The sequence below is a fragment of the Strix aluco genome, chromosome 27 (assembly GCF_031877795.1).
Source record: "Strix aluco isolate bStrAlu1 chromosome 27, bStrAlu1.hap1, whole genome shotgun sequence".
Taxonomy (NCBI): Eukaryota; Metazoa; Chordata; class Aves; order Strigiformes; family Strigidae; genus Strix; species Strix aluco.
Genome location: NC_133957.1, coordinates 1,138,506 through 1,161,358, shown reverse-complemented (window position 1 = coordinate 1,161,358; position 22,853 = coordinate 1,138,506). Strand labels below are relative to the sequence as shown.

Below are 22,853 nucleotides of genomic sequence, written 5' to 3'. Positions count from 1 at the left end.
CTGCGGGAGGGCCGGCCCGCCGCTGGGCGCGGCTCGGCCTTCGTTTGGTGGGAAGAAAAAAATATTTTGAGTTCTGTAATTTAAAAAAAAAAAAAAAAAAACAACAAAAACCCCAAACCCTAGAAATGTAGATAATCCGACTCCCAGCCCTTTTTCCCCGCCCGGCCCTGCGGCGCAGCCCGCTCCCGCCCGCGGGGGGGCGCAGTGGTGCAGCCGTCGCGCCCCTGCCGAGTGGTTCCACCCCCCCGCGCAGGGAATGGGCCGGCCCGGCCCCGCCCGTGCCCCGGAAGCGCTCGGCGCGCCCCGGAAGTGGGCGGTGGGCGGCGGGGGGAGGGAGGGAGGGGGCCGGGCCCTGGCGGCAGCAGCCGGAGGCGGAGCCCGGGTGTCCTTATCGCTGGCGCTGGCGCGGCCGCCGCCGGGCAGCGGGGAGCGCGGCGCGGATCGCGGGCCCGCCGGCCTGGGCGCGGGCGGCAGGATGCTGCTGTTCGTGGAGGTGAGGCGCGGCGGGACGGCGCGGGGCCGGGCCATGTGGCGGGAGGCCGCGCACGCCGCTCCGCGCCGCCGGCCGCGCCGCGCCGGGGGGAGGGGACGGGGCTGACACAGCAAATCCGGGGGTGGCGGCCGCGGGCCCGGCGGGCGGAGGAAGGGGGGTGGGGGGTCGGCGCTCTCGAAGGTTCCGCCGGTGCCGGGGCCTCCGCGTGGGAGCGGCGGGGTGCTGGTGGCGGGGGGGGGGGGGGGTGAAAGGCACCGCGGTGACCTTCCGGGGGAGCCGCCGCACCGCGGCCTGCCGTGAAGGTTACGCGGGGCCTGGGGCCGCCGGGGCCGCCGCGCCAGCACCGCTCGGCGGCGGGCGGGACTCGCGGGGCCTCCTGCGCCCGGGGGGGCGGTGGGGAGCGGAGCGGCCCTGGCACCGGCGGGGCGGGCCCGGCCCGGCGCCCCTCGGTAGCACACGGTCGCCCCGCGGAGCTGCATGCCGGCGCTTTCGGCTGGGCCCGGGCGCGCTGGGAGCGGCGGCGCGGCCCGTCCGCGGCGTCGTTAATTAAATACCCGGGGGTGATGGGGCGGGGAGGTGATTTAGGGCAGCGGGAGGAGAGGGCTCGGCTGGCGGGGCGGCCCCGCCGTTTCTGAGCGGCGCCGGGCCCCAGGGGCCGTGTCGGGGTGAGGAGCCCGGCTGCGAGCGCGGTCGGCCCGTCCCCAGGCGTGGAGGTCACCTGGGGAGGGCGCGAGGGGGGGCGGACGTGTCCGTGTGTCCCTCCCTGCGCCACACGGACGCTTCGCGCGGCAGGAGGGGCGGTGGGCAGCGCGTTGGCCCGGGCCTGGGTCCGCAGCCGCTGCCCGCGCCCGTGCTTCGTGTATTTACGGCGTTTCAGGGGATTCGGTGAAGCAGTTTCAGCGTTTACTGGACAAATCCAGGCAACTGCGCTGCTTCTTTAAACTTTGCAGTAAGTTTTGTCTAAAAAGAGTAGAAAGCAAACAGCTGCTGGGGTAATTAAGAAGTGACCGAGGGAAGCCAGTCGACTGCTAATGGTGTGTTCAGTTCAAGTGCGGTGGCGGTGGTGGGCTTTCACATGAATACCAACGTATATTCCACCGTTAAGAACCTCTGAATAAAAAGGTTTGGGAAACATCTTCTTTTTCTGAAGCTAATTGCCTCAGTTGTGAACTGAATGTTACTTGACTTGCACTAAGAGGAAGAAATATGTCATGGACACAGAATAACAGGTCTAAAGAATTTGGTTTTGCAGTATTTAACGAGAAGAGGAACTGTTCAAGCTAGTCAGAGCTGCAGCCCGATGACTGCAGCCAGGAGCTGCGAGCAGCCAACCTCATCCGAGGCCGAGCGCAGCGGAGCGGTGCTGAGCCCGCGGGACGGAGGTGGCCCCTCTGAGCAGCGGCCGTGCGAGGCAGGGTCAGGAACCCGCAGCCGTGACATGGAGCCGATGTGCTGTGGATGGGGCTGGGGCTGCTCAGAGGGAGCTGAAGCAAATCAGGAGCCCGCGAGGCCAGGCAGTGCGTGTCTGGGCATTTAGTGAATCCTTTTAGAGCACAAACTTGACGTTGGTAGCTTTGTTTGATCATCTTCTTTCTCTTCTGCTGATAGTGTTGCAAGTTTGTTTCTGTGATCTTTGTTCAGGAAGCATCAATAACGTTTAATTTTAAGTTCCTGAAGACAATCTGGACTTTCTGAAGGTGCCTTTTTGCTGCCAGGCCAGGGAACTTGAGCTCTTACCCAGGCGTTCTGAAACACTGTAGTCAGATGCTTAGAAGCAGACAGCAGCTTTTCTCTTGGGATCTTTGGGTTTGCCTGAAAAATAAGGTACAGGATTGTGTTAGAAGTCCCGAAGGTTTCGGGGGGATTAGCTGACTTGCTTCGACTGTCAACGTTGTATTTTAGACTTCACTGAAGTTGTGATTGTGAATTGATTCCCTCACAGGATGCATGCTGGAATTCTGTTTTCCTTTAATATCTTTTAGCTCAACAAAACCTTGCTGCAGTGAGGGAATGGTGTAAGGCTCGTGCTGTTTTTCAGGCATTAATGTTTGGTGTAGGTCCTTGTTTTTCACTTGCAGCCAGGGCCAGCATGCCCTTAACAAGTGATAATTAAGGTGCATTGGGAATATTATTAAGTGCTTCGTGAAAAATGTAATTGATAATGGCTTACTGTGCCTGCTTTGGGTTTTGGTCAGTTGGGTACGTGTTCCTAATTCAACATATTAGTAACTTATTGGAAGAATTTAAATCTGTGCGTTTCAGGTGGGTGAAACACTGCCCTAATTGTTGCCAGCGGTGTTTCCTAGCTAGAAAACCAGGACTGTGTGGAGCCCTGAGTATTGCTGGCCCCCTTTTCTAGCAGGTGAGGCTTCCTGCTTCCCTCCAGGTGCAAACCCCCCAGACTGTCCCTGCTCACACAAGCGATGGACACAGTCGGCACAGGTGAGGGTGGTGCCATCTTCGTACGGCACAACCGTGCGCTTGCTTTACCGAGAGGTAAAGGAGGCACCCCCAGTTCTGGGGTGCTCCTGCTGGCTAATGAAAAAAACATGCTGTGTTCGGTGGAAGTAACTCTCTTGTAACCATTAAAGTTAATGTGTGTTGTGAGAGTTACCTGGGAGGTTCAGAGCACCAAATGTTGTTATGTGATATCCTGCAGGCAGTTCCAAAGGAGTTGTGCGTGTTGCTTTCGGCTTGTCAGCGGCTTTCTCTCTCTCTTGGTTTGCTGCACAGCCTGGCTGAGCCTTGAGAAGGTGACAGGTAACTACGCTGGCGCGTGCCCGAGTCCACCGCAGACGCCTGCTTCCCTACCTGGCGCGTCCCCCAGCCAGCACGAGGCTTCTCTTTGCCAACCTCCCATAAGTTTGCTGACCTTCAGTTTTTTTTCTCTCTGCTTACATTTCCACTTCTGGAAAATGTTTAGATTCTCATCTCACAAGTTTTATTAAATTCTCTTCTAGATTTTTCACTTAGATTCCCTTTTAGAGAGTCAGTCTGCTCTAGGAAATCTGTCACAAGCTCTGTGTTAAGATTTGGGTTGCAGGATAATTTGAATGCTTTAGAAGAAACTGAGCACTTTCTTTTTTTGTTGGCTTAATTGAATCTGTTAAATGCACTTCAGACTGTTACAATATGAAAAATATTCTTTGTCATCCTTTCAAAGTGAGGTAGATGCTTCGGTAGTCAATTTTAAGGAATTGCTGGAGGAGAGGCTTTGATCCACATTTGCCGAAAGTAACGTAAACTAGAGGGAAGCTCTGGTGAGGAGGACAGCTTTGTCAGCTCATGGACACCAGCGAGTGTTCCTAACCTTTGTAACTCTGTAAAGCTTTAACCTCGTCATGAAAGTTCCCGATAGCAGCTGGGAGGATTGTTCTGCAGCCAATCAAATGGCCTTGGTATTTGTTAGCCTCAGTTAAATAAGCAAGAATTGATATTTTGGCCTTCTCTTCAGAAGAGCCACTTGCCAGAATGGAGTGGCACTGCTCCTGGAGCATAGCAGACTATTTTCAAAAAGCTTATGTAAATTAGGGACTTTTTATCCTTTCGCAGTCCATGGTGTCTTGCTATTAAGATGCATGACATCAGGGCTGGGTCTTGCAGAGTTGCATTACATGTCATTAAGTGTTTCTAGAACGCAGAGGAAGTAGCCCACACTCTTCCAGGTGTGTATTTCAGCCGTTGTGTTAATAGGTCCATTCATCACTTTATCAGCCTGCATCTTCTTAGTTTCTAAGCACTTTTCACTTGGACCTGTGATTTTTGAATTTCCACGTTACCACGTGCGTCTCTCAGTATGTGCTAAAGTGAGTAATGTCATCTGCCATATCAGCGTTGGTTTTTACTTCTGATCACCTCCAGAAGTGGGGTAATCTCCCTGAAGTGTTTCAGTTTCACTTTATCATACTTGTTCCTTAAAATTACTTTCAGCTTGAGCTAAACACTAACCTCAGAGATGTAAGGTGTTTATTTTTATAAAATAATGAATCATCTCCTGGACATGTCTTTTTTTGCTTTGATGAAATATAAATTCAAGGAAGTGGGATCTGCCGGTTGTCGGCTGTGGAGCAGGTGCCCACACTGACAGGTAGCTGCGTCATGGGAGTGACCAGCAGTTTTTCTGGGTGAAGTTTTGAACTTCCTGAACTGTGTCGATGGTGAAAGTACGTGGGTGCAACAGGTTACCGGGTTTTTCTTCTAAAGTTGTTTTGTTGGAGAAGAACTACTCTGAAAACTGAAAAGGGAAATGTACACGTGTCCCTTCACACTGAACCTTTTCTAGTTCTTCTTTCTGTTTCCAGCTATATTCTTCTGCTAAGATTAACGACAGGAGGAAAACTCCATTGCTGTGTGGATTAAATCAGTTGTGCCTGGGGGATTTTGAATCCCAAAGAGGGCCTTGCGGAAATGGTGATCTTTGTTTTTCCTTCTCTTGTGATTGTCTTGAACCCCTCCAGTGTTTGGAGGCTTTTTGTTACCGAATTTGGGCTTGTCCTTGCAGCAAATAGCTTTGGAACTAGGTGTGACCTTGGAGAGGAATTATCTCTAAAGCTATTGCAACTGCTTCCGTATCCTTTTGCTTTATGTTTGAGGCCTGGTAGTAAGCCACTCCTTAATTTCAGAATCCAGGAGGCTGGCCTCTGAAATATCAAACTTCCTTATTTGTGAATTTGTGAGATACGAGCTAGGATGAATGGCTTTCGCCTTTTAAATTCGAGCAAATTGCGTGAGTGAAGTGGACTGCCACTCAGTGTCTGAAGGAACCTGTTTGGAGGAAGCCATGTTAGTTGCTCGTAGGGTGTCAGAAATTCTTGGGAGGAGACTTTTTGCAAAAAGCACAGTTTTCTTCTCTACGTGGAGGGAGTTAGTTTTATCACGGTAGGGTGAAAGCCATTACAGTGCTTGTCCTCTGTGCCGCTGGGTTATGGGACTCCTTACCCAAACGCCTTTGTGCTTCTGAGCAGCTCTCCAAAAGGGACTTCGGAGGGGGCCGTCTTTCACTGTAGGAATAAGTGTTTATCTGTGTCAGGTTCCAGGTTGGGATCCAGCAGTTCCTCATTGTTTACCCTCTTGCTCTAATTATGGTCCTTGTTGCCCAGTCTCAAAGAGAAATGATCCTGTTCCCCCCTCCCAGCGGGCTGTGATGGTGTGTATGTTTGTCTTGGCACTTCAAAAACTTTAATCTCCTTGGTTACAGGTTTAACGAAATTATTAGCGTACGTTGATGTGTGTAAGATGTAGGTAAACTCATGGGGAAATCAGGTAGCACTCAGGTAAGTTCATGAGGGATCCTGGCATAGCGTAGGTGGTGCTTGGTTAGTATAGATGTCACTAATTCAGTAAGTCATTAGTTTCTTCTCCTTGACATATGTTTTTTTACCTTCCTTTCTAGGAAGGGGTCTGGAGGAGGGAAAATTTCCCTTTCTGGTGAAAGGGGACTGGAGCATTATGACAGTCAAGTCTTTAAAAGCTTATGACTTACCAGAGTCCTTGACGGCTAGCCGCTTCCTCTGCTGATGTTGTCGGATGTCAATAAAGAGAGGTTGAAGGCAACACTTCTAATGGAGGTAGAAATGAAATACTTGGAAAATACCAAGGATTTTCCTGTTTTGATTAATGAAAAATCACATAGGTGCTTAATAGCTGGTTAGACTCTTTGAGATGTGGAACTCTCTAGAAAATCACTAAATTCACCTATATTGTCTGGCTTGACTTCTAAAGCATCTTTGGATTATTTTTCCTAATAACGTTCCTATTTTTCTGGTCTCTTCAGCAGGTAACATCGAAAGGTGCTGGCTTAAACCCTAACGCAAAAGTGTGGCAAGAAGTACCCCAAGGGAGTGGTGAGGCTGTGCCACCAACCAATGGCGCAGAGCACTCGTGGCAAGAAACAGCGGCTGCGCAAGGGACTCATTCCGAGGGTGAGATGTCGCGGGCCCGCGTGTACGCGCTGCCCGAGATCCCTCCCTCGCAGGGTAGCGCTGAGCGTTCTCTGTCAGCTCAGCAGCCAGAAGGAGCCTCTTGCTCTTGTCCTGGAGGTTGTTAGAGCTGATGTAGCGACAAGTGTGAAAAGAATGTGAGAAAGCAGCGGGCAGGTGATAGAGCTTGTAGGGCTGAGCAGTGAGCTCTGTCTGGTGGAGGGACTCGAGGTGTGCGGAGCTGTGCTAGGACAGAGCGCTTCAGCAGGGAACAGGACCCGGGGGCCCGATGATGACTGAGTAACGCGCTAAGAGGGGAGCAAGATGCTAAATGTGTAGAAATGGATTCGTGACTCGTTCGCCATTGCTGCACTTTAGTATACACTTGACCCTGTGAACAGGAAGATAAGATCTGAGGGCCACCTGCAATCCTGGTAGATCGCTGAGGTGCTGCTGAGCACTGTTAGACGGTAGTGTTTGTACTGGAGTAAAGCAAAGCTTCTATGGCTTGTTCCTTTCAGTTTAGTCTGTATTGTCTGTACTCTGTATCAGTCTCCATTTTCCATCCGTACCACATGGTCAGTCCTGTCATCCACAACTAAATACTCAAACGGTTTAACTCTTCTGGTTTGGCTCAGACTTGATATGAAGCCAGTTGTACAGCTGAGGTTACTCAAACAGGCAGAGGCCTGTTGATTAGGAAGCAGAAGATTCGCTGGAAAAGGGTTTAGGAAAAGTCAGGGATAAAGAAGGGAGGATTCAGTTTGTGTGGCCCTGTGAAAAGTTTCTGGTAAGTCAGCAGAAGTGAAGAGAGAGTACTGAGCTTGTGCATTGGCTGAGAGAAACTCATTTGTCTCTTCATAACAATATGAAGCAATCACGGCAGCGTTACGCTGCTGGAAAATTAAGGGCGATTTTTCCAAATATGTTGTTCTTGCTTTTAAGCAATTTCTAATTAAGTAGTTGAATAGTATTTCTTCTCCAAATATGTTTTCAGTGAATTTATCATTAGCGTGGAAAAAGATCTACCAGAGCGGTTGATTTTTTTGGAACAATCTCCTTTCCCTGACTGTTGGATTACACTGAAATTGCATTTATTTCTATCTCGAGCAGCTCTGGTGAAGACTAAGCTGAGGTGTCCTGAACAAGAGTTTGCCCAGTTTCAGTGTCATTCCACTGTGTCTTAGAACAATCATTAGATGCTCCTGAGTCCTTTATATAAATAAGAATCACGTAATGCGTGGAAGTGATGTGAGCTATTCTAGTGCTTTGTTGTTAGGAACCTTGTTTAAATATTTTAAATTTCAGGTGAAAAACCTGGTTTTTAGATCCTCTGCTGCTTTGGGGGATCTTGCAGTTTCACAAGCGTATTATGTCCTTATCCCTGAGACCCTAGTGCAAACCAGAAGATCTTTCTGAAATTGGAGAGGTAGAAAGTGTTATCCAATACAAAGTAGATGTTGAAAATCTAAGAAATATAGAGTAAGTCTGGACACTTTCAGTTACAGCATTCTTGAGTATTTGGTTTAATGTTGGTAGCCAAAATTTTTCAAATGGAAAATATTCTGAAGCTCATAGTAGGTTTTCTGTTGATGGTGCGTTCTTTTGCCAGGTAACATAGAGATTTCAGAGGACAGCTGCAAGCAATATGAAGTGATGTATTCCCCGTCTTGTGAAGCCACAAGAAATGGCACAGGAGTTGATGAAGCATCTGCAAATGGAATTGTCCTAGCAACTGAAGATCTTGGATACCAGATCTATGAAGTGTCTGGTGAGTATTTAAGTCCGAACACCGCTGCTGGTATCTGTAATCCTCTGAAGTCTGCGGTTCTGCTGTGACCGAGTAGGAGCTCGGAAACGTTCCCTGCCTGTTCCCGAAGCTCCAAGGCAGCCGTGGTGCTTGGCTGAGTAGGTGAGGACTGTGGGATCGAAGTCATTTTGCAGATGTGTAGTATGGTGGCCTTTAAGCACGTCCCAGATGACCTTTTCCTCTTGGTTTTACCCAGAAGCATTCATTCTTTTATTGCACAATGAGGCGTGTTCTTGCCTGGTATGCTTACCGTGAAACTGAGATCTGATGGTGAATGTGGTAACTTCTAGGTGAAGGCAGCTCCACTGTGTCCACAGAAGACATTAGAGAATGTTTGAAAAAACAACTTGAATTCTGCTTCTCACGGTACAGTACAGTTAATTCAACTTTGTACAAACCCTTTATTAAAATCGTTGACAATTTTTTCCCTTTTTTGGTTTGATATGTGCTATTATCTTCATAGAAATGTTAACTGTGAGAGAGTTGGTTGTGATATGAAACAAGATTTGCTAAAATGCTGTAGAAACCCCACGGTACCTTTCAGCTGTTTCAGTCCTGTCTGTGCCTCCTTGTCCTAACGAGAACCGAGTGTGACTTTGGTGCTTCGCAGGTGTAAGGTGTTGAGATACTTTAGCTGTGCGTTACCAGAAGAGGTCCCTTTGCAAGACCCTGTTTGCAGACTAACGTCCAGAGCACTGTAACTTTTATTAAGTGTTTTAATTATCTTATTCTGCTTTGTGTCAATCTGATAGGATTTTTTGCAGGAGAGAAAATCAGAGTACATTTTGGCTAGAGTTAGCTGCGAATGGTATTGGTGAATATTTAAGCCTATAGTTATCCTGTTGTTTTGAGGCTTCTGTAAGTAAAGTTCAGAATTTTTCTAAAATAGTGAACTTATGTGTTTTTAGTGAGAATCTTTCAAAGGATCTCTACTTGATGTCTCAAATGGATAGTGACCAGTTTGTTCCAATATGGACAATTGCCAACATGGAAGGTATTAAGAAGCTGACAACTGATATGGACCTTATTCTTGAAGTTTTGAGATGTAAGTCTGGGTGTTTGGTGTCTATATTTGTAGAACAAAGAATCCTTCCTTGCTCTAGAGATGTATTAGTCTCTTAGCTGGTTATGGCATATTGGTCTGGTAAATGGTGATGGGAACCTCATTCTGCAGAGATGTTTGAATGAGTGGCTGTTCCAGACTCCTGAGTTCTAGTTATGCTTTATAATAATCTGCTTAAATCTGTCCCAGTAAGAGGCTAGCAGCGAAAGTCTTATTCTGGGACTAAACCTCGTCTGACTCACTGCAAAAGTTTACTAGAAGTGATAAAACTAGAAAAAGCTTATTAGAAAAAGTTAGCTAGAATTCTTCTGATGTACTGTCCTGTGCTGATTCTGCACATGTTTCTTGTGGAAACAGTTATGAGTGAACTTTTAAAGACTTTATTCTGACTTGATTTCCCTACTCTTATTTGAACTTTTCCTGTTAGGGCTCTGTCTAGGAGTGTTTTTATATCCTCTTGAATTTGAGCTGGGAGTGAATTGAATTTGGGACTGAGCTTTTCAGACATCCCAGCTGCCGATGGAGGCGGCAGCAGCCAAACAGCTAAAAAGTTCTGAAGATCTAACAGACTGTAGCTGACAAAACTGTCTTTGACCCTGAATTCAAGAAATCTGGTTTCTTAAGCAGTCCACCGCAGTTCTTTGTTCCAGGTTGGATAATGGAGTCTAGCACTGCTGAGACGTTTTGCAGTGCACAATGTCCAATTTTAAGCCAACTTTTATATTTTCATTTTAGCTTCTCCTATGGTACAAGTGGATGAGAGAGGGGAGAAAGTAAGACCAAACCACAAACGATGTATTATCATTCTCCGGGAGATCCCTGAAACAACACCTATAGAGGTAAATAAATATAAAAGAAAGAAATAAAACCCTGTTGATGTTTTTGGAAGGTATCTTCAAACAGCAACAGGATGTGTTGCTTAAAAGGTCAACTTGCATTTAATTTGATTAAACGCAGATATTTTTCTTGTAACCACATAAGTGATTTTTTTCTGCCTGGATGTATTGTCAGAAAAGCCAAAGCAAAAACTTGTCATCGCTGTGCCTTCCCATTATTTACTAATATATTAAAATGCTCACAAGTAAGCTCTTTTTTTCACCAAAAATTGAGCTAGCTAGGCTTTTCTGGAAGGAAGTTTGAACTGGTTTCTTTTCAGATCCAAAAATAAAATCAGTCCAGGGCATAGCTTGGAATTCAGGCTGAATTTTTGTCACAGCAGTAACTTTACTTGAAGTCAGACGGTTGTTTTGGCAGCAAGAAATGTTACTAAACATTTCTCATTCATTGTGACCCAGTGTGAGCTGAGCTCATTAAGTTCAGAGAAGGGAGGATAATAAAATTCCTACTGATATTTGGCTAACAGAATGATTTAGTTCTTTGTTTTTTAAAGTTGTAACACAGGGTGTTTGTCTGCTAGCATTTTTAATTAGTTCTTTTAATGCAAACTCTGAACAGCTGCTTTGCCCTCTCTTTAAAATCTGATTATTGCAAAGCTTTCAGGTTGCCTTGACTTAGAAATATTTGTTAGAATCATTCTTGTCTAGATGACTCTCCTGATCTAAAGCCACATTTTTGCTACCTCTTTCATATGGAAATATCACCAGTTCTACACTGATGTTGATTTTCTTACCAGATGGGCCTGCTACTTTTTATCTGGGGAGCTCGTAGGCTGGACTGGTATTCTTGGGTTCAGAAACAGGTAGAGGATAATTTGGTGTCTGCCAGACCCGTCAAGGGCATGAAAGAACATCCCTGGGCAGGGGAAAATTGTGGCTGAGGAGCTGGAGTGTAAGCTTTTGTTGGCTTAGTGTTCAGTTCACAGCTCAGAGCTAGGTCCCCTTAACTGCCTGACTTCTTCTCTCCCCTAGGAGGTTAAGGCTCTGTTTAAAAATGAAAACTGCCCCAAAGTGATAAGCTGTGAGTTTGCTCACAACAACAACTGGTACGTTACATTCCAGTCAGATACAGATGCGCAACAGGTAAGGCTGCCTTCAACTGTTAACAACATCTCTGGTTTGTTGTTAATTCCCCTGCTGAAGAGAATTGCACCTGCAGCTAAAAGAAATGTTTATTTACTGATCCCCCTTTTTGTTATTTTAAGAGGTTATTGGCAAATTCTAGTTCATAGAGAGAAAAGTTGAGAGATTGTGGAGTTACAATTCTCTTGTCTGCCTCTTGCCTCGGTACTGTCCAGCCATAACTGACATCTGGTATCCTGAATTTGAAGTGTTAATGAATTTAACTGGGCTAACGGGGGAAGCATGTTGCTACACAGTCATGTTAAGTCATGTAATATCCTTTGAGAAGTACAATTTGATCAAGACATTCTAATGTTAATCTTTTTTGTATGTGCAGGCATTTAAATATTTAAGGGAAGAAGTGAAAACCTTTCAGGGCAAGCCAGTAATGGTAAGGCTGCTTTATATGAGGTTTCTGTTTGAATTGAATTATGTATTGTTTCTGTCTAAATGATAGTGGGCATTTGGGGGGGGGAATCTAAGGAATTAGCCGGGGGATGGTTCGTAACACCCGCTCTGTGGGCTGTTAACTTGAATGAGGTCATGGGTAGCTTTGAAAAATTACAGTTCAGTGGCTGCTGGTTATTCACAGTGCTGCTTCCCATGAGGTGTGAAATACATTCCTGTTTCGTCTTCCCTTCTCCACTTTCCGCAGAATCTGGGTCTGCAGAACTCAGGAGAGGGACTCTTGCCATCATGAGTCTCTAGCTTGAGTTAGCTGCTCCACAAATAAGGCTGAAGCAAGCTGTTTGTACTGCGGGGGGAACTGTCAGGACAGCTACTGCTGCAGGAAGTAGTGCTTGTCTTAAACTGGACGAGCTCTCTAGCTAAAGCAGCATGTGTGTCCTTCCCTTTAGCATGCTGTAAGAATGTAATCTGGATTGATTTTTATCAGTTTTTATTTGTAAGCGGTAATCAACCTACTTCCTCTTCACATCCCTTCTGTTACCATTTCAGTAGGCAAGAAAGATTTCATGTTCTGCTTCTCTTTTTCTCCCAGCTAATGTATGCAATGTGACTTGATATCTTGCAGGCAAGGATAAAAGCCATCAACACATTTTTTGCTAAGAATGGTTACCGGGTAGTGGATTCCAGTGTCTATACTCAGCCGGTTCAAACCCAAGCACAGTTTGCCTCACCACTGTTTATGCAGCCTGTATATAGTCCTCAGCAGTACTCTATTTACAGCATTGTGCCTCAGACATGGTCTCCAAATCCTGCACCTTACTTTGAAACGCCACTGGTAAGTCACAGCTGATGAAAATGAGAGGAGCTAGCCCAAAACAGCAGCAATAATTTGGTTAACAAATCAGTAGGGTGCGTGGGCTTTTCAGCTGTAGAATGCACAGGTTTTCTAGTCAGATCCCTCTGTTTTATGATACTTCGTGTTATGTCGTGGACCTGATAAAGCAAGACTGTCGGAGAGGCTGCCCGTCTCGCCATTGGCTGCCATTTATTTCAAGAAATTTTGGTGTGAAATTCCATTATCCAGTAGGTAGTGCTACTGGAGGAGCTTTGTAGCTCTTCCAGGACCAGGAGGACTCTGATGCCAAAGTCGATGTGCAGGCTGGTAACCTGGTGGGGTTTTTGCTTTAGTAGTAAGTTTACGACATCCTAGATACGGTAGCCCAGTGTAAAAGTACAAGCAGACTAGATGAGTAACTGCTGAAGCTGATCTCATAAAACTGCAAACGTTTTTCTTTTTAGCTCAGCCATTGAGACTGTTCTGTCTGTTGCAGGCCCCCTTTCCTAACGGTGGATTTGTGAATGGCTTTAATACACCAGGATCATATAAAACAAATGCTGCTTCTTTGAGTATAGGTCGCCCATTCCATAGAAATCGGTAAGATAGCTCTGTCAGTTGTTTGCTCTCGGAGAACTTACAGTATTGAGATCCTGAAGTGTTCCTTGCACTTGTAAAATGCAGTGCCTTCTGATGGGACTAGGTTACTTATTTTGTTTATCAAATATGTATGACGTTTTTCAACTTGATCTATAAAATAAAATTAAAATCAAGGTGGCAGCTTAAGATCCTAAAATAATGGACATGTGTGCTGGAGAGAGCAAAGGTAACTCCTTTAAAAGCCTCAGAGGAATTTCTGCAGACAAATAAATAACTTCCTCTTAAGGTAATACTTCTAATTATGTTTGTTATACACAGATTATAAACTCCTGCAGCACAAACGTAAGCTTTTCCTGTTGTGTGATTAGTCTTGCAGAGAGCCATTCAGTTTATGCAGCTGAGAGTTGCATGCCCTGACTGCTGTACGCTAAAACTGCTTGACGCTGAGTCTGTTACTATAATTTATTTGCTTTATCCCCATCTTTCCTGATAACTGTAAGGACTCAGCTCAGATATAAACACTGGGGAGGAGGAAACAGCTTTGTATTTGCTGGAACAGTACTCTGTAAATACAATGGAGTAGTAATCTGTTTGTGTGGGTGGAAATTGTTTTATTTGCAAGCTCTTTCACTGTATTCAGCATGCGGGCTGGTAGCATGGGAATTGCTTTTTATATTGTTTGAGAAATCGGTTGACAACTGCCAGTGCCATAAGTGGTTTTGTGATGCAGTTAAGGTTTGTGGCTGTTGGCAGAAGGTGAAGTCAGAATTTGGTCTGCCGTGACTCAGCAGAGTCTTAATACAGGCTGTGAAACTGGTAGTAAAACTCTACTTGGAAGACAGGACAGCTGATTCGGTTACAGCTGCTCAGCTCCCAACTAAGATCTTTTTGTAAAGGTTTGTTTTTTTTTTTACCTTAAATTGTGCCCAAACTTAAAGCCTGTAAAAACTCTCAGGTATGTGGATGCTGAAACTGTACAAGAATTGTATGTACCCAAATACTAACATCTTGAAATGCCCACACGTTGACTGCTGCCTTATAGATCACATCTGTACAATCCTGAAGCTTTTAAAACTCTTCTGGTTATGTAAAGACTTTCATTTGTAAAACTTCAGTCATTGTGAAGTTATAGCTTTAGGGTCAAGCGTGTACAGGTTCTGCTGGTCTGCCTTGGTTGTCTTATCTTTCCTGCCAATCTTGCTCAGCCTTTGTGCCTAGTACAAAGCTGTGTTTCTGTGGTAATAAATCTTCATATTCTGGCAGCAGACATTAGTTATGCTTCAGCAGGATTCCCTTGCAAACAGGCGACTGCCAAGGTAACAGTGAGGCGCAGCCTCGAAGGTTTGGCCCAGTGATGATCAAGTATCGCGCTAAGAGAGAACAGGTCCAACAGTCGATGTCTGGGCAGCCTGCACTTCACGCTTTTCCTTCTTTTTGCTCTCTCCCATCATCTTTTCTTCTCTCTGCTTTTTTTCTGCCTTATCTTTCCTTGTCTTTCCTGCTTTGCTCTTCTGCCCAGACAAGATTGTGGCCTTCTCAATGACGGGTAAGATTATGAGATCTGAGGGCTGAATAATGACTTGAGAATCTTCCATTTTAGGAATGAATTGAACAAAATGGAAGAATTTAGTTAGCTTACCACCTCCTCCTCCTCCCTATGGTCTTTGCTGATGGAAAACTTAACCTTACTGGGGCCTTAAAACTGCTTCTTAATGCTTCTTGAAGCTGTGAAGTATGAATTAATCTTTGCTCAGCCTATCTTCTCTTGAACTGCAGAAGAGCTCGTTCGGAGAGGTTCATCCAGCTGCTGCTTTTGAGTTTCTGTCCTGGCTCATTAAACTTGATTTGTTTTGTCATACAGGCAGTTAATAGTTAAGTATTGGATTTTCTCTGTAGCTAAACATTTGTTTAAGCCTGTCATATTTATTTTGCCCTGACTTGTTGCAACATCCTTGTGGGAAAGGAAGACCAAGCCTTTGTAACAGAGAATCCTCAGTGCTAATATTGGTTAAATTGTTATTTTTCTATCCAGCCATCTAAAAGGTACCTTAAAATGTCTTTGGTAAAGCAAATTAATTTGTCCACTCAAAATTGGTCTATTGAAAAGTGATTTTTGTTCTGCTTTCTGGTTACATACGAAATGCTGCAAAACTTCCAGCTGTTAGTTGAGAGGCTCTGGAGGAGTCTGTCAGGTAGTGATGGAGCTGATTTTTAAAATACCACAGGACAAGGGCCAGGCAGAGGGAGGAATCTGCTGCTGCTACAGCCACATCCCTCACTGCTGTTCTGATTTAGTGCTAACAAATGATAACTTGTCACTTGCTGAATTCTCCTATTTTGCTTTCTTTTCCTCCCAACTTAAATTCTCTGGCTAAGTGGGAGGGAACAAGTTTAGTGGTAGAAGCTGGAAGGAAACTACCTCTTTGTTAGGCAGTCTAGGGTCTGTGGCATCCACAACGTGCCTTTCCATATTTGCTTAACTTAGAGAAACCAAAAGCTGCATGATTTATGGTCTGTTGAAAGAAAGGACCCTTTTTCGGGCTGCAGGCTGCTCCTCAACTACTCTTAGAGAGATCACGTAGTCAAGTTAACTTCTCCTCCCGGACAGGAATCGTACTTTGGCTGGCAGTGGCAGAATTTCTTCTGATTGCATGGAGTGTTATCGTGAGATTGTTTAAAAACAATAAGCATGCGAAATCCTCCTGTCCTTAAATACGAGATGTGCAGGGTTGACCAGAGGAGAAGGGTAGAGTTTAAGGTCCTTGCCTCGCTTGCTGAAACTGGTTGGTGCTGCGTGGAAAAGACAGTGAGGTGCAGAAGTGAAAAATAGTCTTAAGGCACCTCAATGCTGCTCCAGAAAACTGTTCCATGTTATGGTAGGTCAGAGTTTTTCTGGGTAATTCTGCATTTAAGACCCTGAGCTTTAACCTGCAGAAACACTGAGCGTGCACAGCTGCATCTGTGTGCAAAGGGAATGCAGCTTTAATGCTGAATAATCAATAACTGGGTAAAACGTCTGGGGTGTTGTAAACTGCAGAGTCGATGTTGTGGGCGTTTGGTAACAGGAACAGTGAGACTAAGATCCCGGCTGTTCCAGCTCACGGGGAGGTGGGCTTTCGGCTACCCGAGCCTTAACTCCCGTTCTCTTCAGCTTGTTTATCCTCATCTACTTGTGGCTTCTTGTTTCAGTTCAGTTGTTTTGCCTGTGGCCGGATGGGTTTGTTCCTCAGGCTTGGCTTATTTCTCCAGATCACTTTCCAATACCCCGTGCTGCAGGCCCAGAGAGAGGAGGACTCCCTCTCTGGGTTCTTCTGGCTCTTGTTACTGCCCTTATGTTTTGGGGCGCTTTTTATTGGTTGAGGGTTTTTTGGGGTTTTTTCCCCTTGTTTGGTGTCTGTTGGGCAGTGATCTCAATGTTTTCTTCAAATGGCAACACTTGACAGGAGAGGAGGTTGCAAGAAAACTGTAACAAAAGGAATAGATGGAGGTAAGGAGAACAGTTTCTTTGTTCTTGACAAATGTGTGTAGGAAACAACTTCTCTGATGGAGTTCCAGTATTTACTGACCTCCTCCTTTCTTGTCAGCTACGAATTAACTGTAGTTGGTGGTAGTTTTGTGTCACCGTGTTTAAACTCCAGATTACCCAGCTGCTGCTCTGTGTCCCGCAGCGTGAAGCCTCACTTCCGATCGTCTAACAGCTCGGAACACGCCGTGGAGGGTCCAGCTGCCGTCAGTACCATGCCAGGGGGGGACGGACCACTGAACAGAACCAACTCAAGGAATTTTGTCATGGAGCGACACAACAGTACGTTACCTGGGCACCAAGACCAAGGGTATTCCCAGAAGGATTCTCCTACCGCACAGATGGAGCAGAACGGCGATTTCGGCATTGGCAGGGGCAGGTAAAGAACTGCGTGTGCTGCTGCTTGCTGTAACACAACAGCGCGGTTGGGACGTGGTGTTGGAGGTTCTAATGACTCTGGGTGAGCCAAGCATCATCAACCACTGCCGCAATATATATTTCTGTAAAGATTGACCAGGAGAAAACTGACATTTAAATAAACCAGGCATGATAAATACTTAACTGGGAGCATGAATGCTTCCTGCTTGACTGTATAGCTATTAGTTATTTTGAGAAACGCCTTGCAGTAAGATAGCGAGGTGTCCATATTTCAAAATAACTGCCTGATTTGTCCCCAGAATTAAAACAGTTGCTGAAGTAAAGTTGGCCTTTGTGTTGCTGTAAATAATAGGCAAATCCTTGGTCAGGGAATTTGATGCTCCTAAACTTTCTAAGATCACTTGGTTTGATCTTTTGTCTGTTAATTCAGGATTTAGACACTTAAAAATAAGTGACCAAGGCAGAGATGTGAGAAATCGGATTAATAAGTTTATTACTATAAAATTATAGGGTACTGTTCTATAATATTCTAGTGTAACTGTCACTGTGCTTGTTCAGATACAATGCTCTAGGGTACCTCCTCCACAGGGAGAGAAAAGAGAACTTGTTTCCCCTATTGGCCACATTCCAGGAGTGTAAGAGCTCTGACCCTTCCTGAAGATGGAGAACATCCCAGAACTGTATCTTGAGAAGCATCAGTCGGCTGCTGTAAATCCCCTGCCACAGGCTCCCCTTTGTGCCGATGAGTGCGCACTTCAGCTCCATGAATGCACTGACTGACTTTTTTTTTTGCCTTTAAAGGAGGAACGTTTTCAGAGGTCGGAGGAGACGGGAAGATGACCGGGTTTCAGTAAGTTCCACTTCCCTTACTGTGAGAAGCTGCACAAAGTGCAATGTGTCAGCTTTGCATTTATTGAAGGAATCGCAAAGTCCCCAGATTCTCAGATTTCATTGTGGGTATTTGGTGTTTCTAGGAAATTCCCTGACCTGCTTTTAATGCTGGGTGTTATGGCTCTATTAACGGGTATTTTCCTTGTCTAGAGACCTCAGCCTTCAGCAGAAACAAAGACTCAGACACCAAAGTTTGACTTGCTAGCATCAAATTTCCCACCTTTGCCTGGCAGCACAGCAAAAATACCGGGCGAGCCTGTGCTGGAGAGCAGGATGTCCGATGTCGTTAAAGGAGTCTGCAAAGAGAAGGTACCGGCTCTTGACTCCGGCAGCCCGCGCTGGCAGCGTAGGCTGTGTCTCCCTTCTCCCCTCTTAAAGAATCGGTTAGAGCTGCACCTTAGAATGCTTTAGCCCAAATGCCTCACCATGTTTGTTAACATAATATTTTATATATATATATATAAAATTCGCATTTTCTGTCTTTCCGTTCTTGGTTTTCCTTGGCTTTTTGTGGGTATTTAGCTGGAGTTTCTGCAATTGCGCTGTTGTAAGCTGTTTTGGAATAAAGCAGGCAAATGAGGAGCGTTGGCTGTTGACGTAGGAGCAGTCTGTGTGTAGTGTCAGCGAGGACTGTTTCCAGATGAATCTTACTGGGACTAAGTGTTGATAATCTGGGTGCTAGAGCCTTACTTCTCATTTTATCTGCTATTTGTTTTGCCCATGCAAAGGGTGATTGCTTTAGAGGCGATGCTCCAAAACCAGTAGAATTCCTATAATTGGGACTTGAGAGCCTTTGGAATTATCCCGCTTCTCAGATGTCTTGAACTGGCATATTGAGGAGCAACTTAACGCACATCTGTGATCTTTCTGCATTTTGCAACTTACGCTTTCTGCACAGGAAAGCAAAGACTTGCTGCCCAGCAGTCCAGCTCCTGCTCAGGAAGAACAGACGCACAGCACTGTCCAGCAGCCTGTGACAAGTGTGAGTTCACCAAGTCAGACTGAAGCGGTGGTGTTAAGGTATGTCAATTACTTGAGAATATTAAAATCTGCATGTTCTAGCCAAGATTTCTCCAGCCGGTGTCCGGCAAGGTGGCGATAATGTTTGTTGTTTCTTCTTCATCTGTGGTAGGCAGCTTCTCTCGAGGCCACTAGATGGAAATAACAAATCATGGTGGTAATGGCTGTACCATTCTTTTCCGCAAAAAACACAGCTGGGACTTCACAGAAAGAAAACGCTTTCTCAAACATTAATTTCTGTGTTAGTAGGTTTTAATGTTAAATTGTTCTTGACTTAAACAGCACAGTTCAGCCAGACAGCAAACCGGAAGAAGCGTCTGCTCAGAAGGATGTTACAAGCCACGCTTCCCCGGCGGTGTCTGTCTCCCCTGTCAGCGCTGCAAAGCCGCCAAGGACAAACCCCCCTTCGCCTCCCGCCAGCGCGAGTGCAGCTCCCGCTCTGCTGACGCAGGTAAGGCCCAGGGGGGCGCGGGGGGAGCTTTCGCCGGTGCGGTTTGCCACGGCTGGGGTGTAGTCGCTCACGGTAACGTGTTCTCGCTGTCGTGCCTTGACGTTGTGCCTGGGATGGTCTGGAGGAGCGAAGCGTGGTTGTGCTGGGATGTAAACCGTGCTCTTCTCCCTTGGTCCCAAAGGAGCCACGCAAGCTAAGTTACGCTGAAGTTTGCCAGAAGCCCCCAAAGGAGCCTCCCCCAGTTCCTGTTCAGCCTCTTAGGGAACATCGCACCAACATAGTTCCCCCTGCCAAAAATGAAGAAAACGGCACACCTGAGAAGGCTTCGGAGAAGGCTCATGACAAGGTTGAAGGTCGAATGAAGGATTATTCTGGGTTCCGAGGCAACGGGCCTCCCAGGGGAGCTGCTGGGAAAATCAGGGAACAGAGGCGCCAATTTGGACGCAGATCATCGCCTCAGGGAGCACCTCGACGTATCGGCAAGGAGCAGTATGTGCCACCCCGGTCACCAAAGTAACACTTGTCCAGCCAATTATTCTCTATTTAATTTGAGCTGTGGACTAATAAGCAGCAGAGGAGACTGTGAGAAAGAAGTATTCATGAAGGGGAATACTGAACTGGAGCGTGGCTTGTGTGGAGGAGTTGTGGAGGGTCCCAAAATTCATCTCTAAAAGTGATTTCACAAATGCTGGAGGATTCCAATCAATATAAATATAGAGATTATAATTTTTGTATTTTTGTTTTTAATTTGCAGAGGGTTTTCTGCTTGAAATCAGTTTTGGGGTTGTGAAACTAGCATTTTGACAAAGTGAAAGAATATGAATTGACAAATTAACCTGTCCCTCAGTGTAGGAGGAAAAGGATAAGAGAATATTATTTTTGAAAAATGAGCATTTCTGTAAAATTAGAACTTTTTTTAACCTATTTAACATTTGGCTTGTCGGATGATGTGTCTGCCATTGATGGCCTTGCATTGCAGAGCGCGTCTGCAGCTGAGGTGCTTGGTCGGTGTGAGTGGAGTGAGTGCAGCCAGATACTGTTGTCATCACTTAGTCACTGATGATAAAAACTGAATGTACTACTGTAGTAAACTTTGTGTTTCCAGCTTGAAGTATAGTCTCTTGACCTTACTAATAATTCAGTCAGCAAGCTTTTTAAACTATAATTTTTACAGGATACTGGATTGTAGATGAGAGTATGTGGACAGCAAAAATTTGTCTTCTAGACACAATTGGAAGGAGGCAGAAGGGAGCACGTCAGAATTTTTAATTTGCCCTTTTTCCTCGCCTCCTTTTGAGGGCAACTTCTTAGGTTTGGGTTTTTTTTCTTGCTTGTTGCTTTCTCTAATCTCTTTATTACAGACTTTTGTGCATTTTTCTTGGTATGGTTTCCTGAGGCAGGCCCAGTGTAGGACTGAGGGGTGGCTACACAGTACTTGGTGTTAGCTGCACGAGTGAAGAGCCTGGAATTCCAGCTGCAGATGTGGAATTCTGCCTTGCAGACGGGAACTCGGCGCAGAGGTCTGTGTGCCCCGCCGGGGTTGAGCCGACGTCTCTTTGAGCGACTAGCAAACCAGAGACAGGGCTGGGTTCCCTACATACTGACCTATCTTTGTGTTCTGGAGTAGGGTGTTGGACGCTGTGTACTAGAAATCAGGGTTTATATGTACTGGGAACTCACTGTTTACAGCTGATGTAGTAGCAACTGACTTTTTTTAAAACTGTTTAAAGTGGAACTAAAGGTGAAGAGTTAAACAAAACCCCTCATGTTCAGAGAAGCTACTTGAGAGGTAGCATCTTGCCTCGATGTATGCTGACTAAATTTGCAACACTATTGTGTAGTAAGTGGTTAAGTTTAAAGGTGATTACCATAATGACCGAAATAAGAAAATTCAGTGCATTAATCTGCCAAAATCAGCATGCCAGGGTTCAAAGTTCTGTATAAAGTGTTAGGGAAAAGTAGCTTCCAGCAGTAAGAATCACACCTTTTTTTTTTTTCTCTTTTTTTTTAGTGAATAGCAAGTGTACAAATTTAAAGTCGTAAGTTGTGAACACTGGAAAACTCAATTGTGATATATACCGTAAACATCTTAGTAATATATGCTAGTGTTGCCATTAGAATGAATGTAAGTGGCAGTTAAAATAACTGTGAAAATTTTCATCTTCTGATTTCTTAGCCAGATAACCCTTGGCGACTTCTTACTCAGTAGGCATTCTCTATCAACTGCTTTGAGAACACTCATATCTATTTTTATAAATATATATATAAAGCCAGAGTTGTCATTTCTCTAACTTATTATTCAGCTTGGCAATTGCTTTGATTTGATTCATAACACAATATAATGTATTTATGCAGTTAACTGTTCATTTCTACGCATGTTATATATATACATATATATATAAAAAAAAAAAACCAAAATCATTATTCACTTTTAAACTACCTGTACTGGGTTTGGGAGGTTTTTTTTAATTTAGTAAAAAAAATCGTTGATCACATCTACAGTTTAGGGATGCTTACAGAACCCTTCTCCATTTATTTTGATAATGCTACATTTGTTGGAATGATAGAGAAGTTTAACTATTTAAAAGTGTTAAAGTTCTGAAATGCAGTGAATTCAGAGTTAATTTGAAATCGTTTTAAAGGCTATTAAAAAAAAATACTGCGGTCAAACTGGAAAAAACGAACCTGTGTGATAGTCACAGACGTTTAGGGTAGATGGGCACTGTCGCTGCGGAGCCGGGTGGGTGCTGGGGTGCCCGTGGCTGCCGCGAGTCGCGTGTTCAGGGGAGTTTTTTGGGGAGAGGCTCGTGCAGCCGATGGTCTCTGGCCCCCGTGCTGGAGGCGACGTGCTGATCCTGATCCACGCAGGCGTCCGCGCTCAGTGCAGCACGTAGAATAACTTTTGTAGTGCTGAAAGTATCTGAATTTTTAACAGTTGTGAAATGTAACTTCTTCATTTATTAGATGTGGAAAAAAGAAATAAATAACCGCAGTTCAATCTTTCTTGTAAGGTGATTGGAAAAACTTGACCGTGGAGAGGATGCTTTGTCTGTCCTGGGTGTGCGTTTTCCAGCAGCAGATTATGGCTCTTGTACAGTGTCTGCAAATAAGTCTGTAAACCTGTTGGCTTTTTCCAGCATATTCAAACTTTTCCCAGATTAGGGCGCTCATCGTTATTTATTTAATACCTGCGTGCAAGGATTTAACATTAGCGATTCCCTTCTCCCCCCTCCCCCGCTGCCATTTATAACTGTGGTTTTTGGGTTTGTTTGGTTTTTTTTCCTTTCTGAATCTTTTGTGTGTGGGGGGAGATAACCAAGTAAATATAAAGGCTGTGAAAACCATAGTTTTGTGTGCAAGTTCTCCTGCAGTACTTGTATTGCATGGCAAACGTCCAACGTAGACGGGCTAGCTGCTCCATTCTCATCCCCGCAGCGGGCTCGGG

General features: G+C 45.3%; 1 protein-coding gene across 1 annotated transcript; it reads left to right on the top strand.

Annotated features, from left to right (window-relative positions):
* Positions 1-399: 399 nt before the first annotated feature.
* On the top strand, positions 400-22,752 carry LARP4 (La ribonucleoprotein 4). The gene is given in 18 exon segments (XM_074807823.1): positions 400-493; positions 6,270-6,414; positions 8,024-8,182; positions 8,512-8,587; positions 9,130-9,266; positions 10,020-10,123; positions 11,153-11,263; positions 11,640-11,693; positions 12,336-12,545; positions 13,042-13,145; positions 16,814-17,047; positions 17,848-17,896; positions 18,088-18,246; positions 18,836-18,957; positions 19,240-19,408; positions 19,590-19,818; positions 19,821-19,942; positions 19,945-22,752. Coding segments are annotated over 18 exon segments (2,337 nt in total). The 5' UTR covers positions 400-475; the 3' UTR covers positions 20,080-22,752.
* Positions 22,753-22,853: the final 101 nt, after the last annotated feature.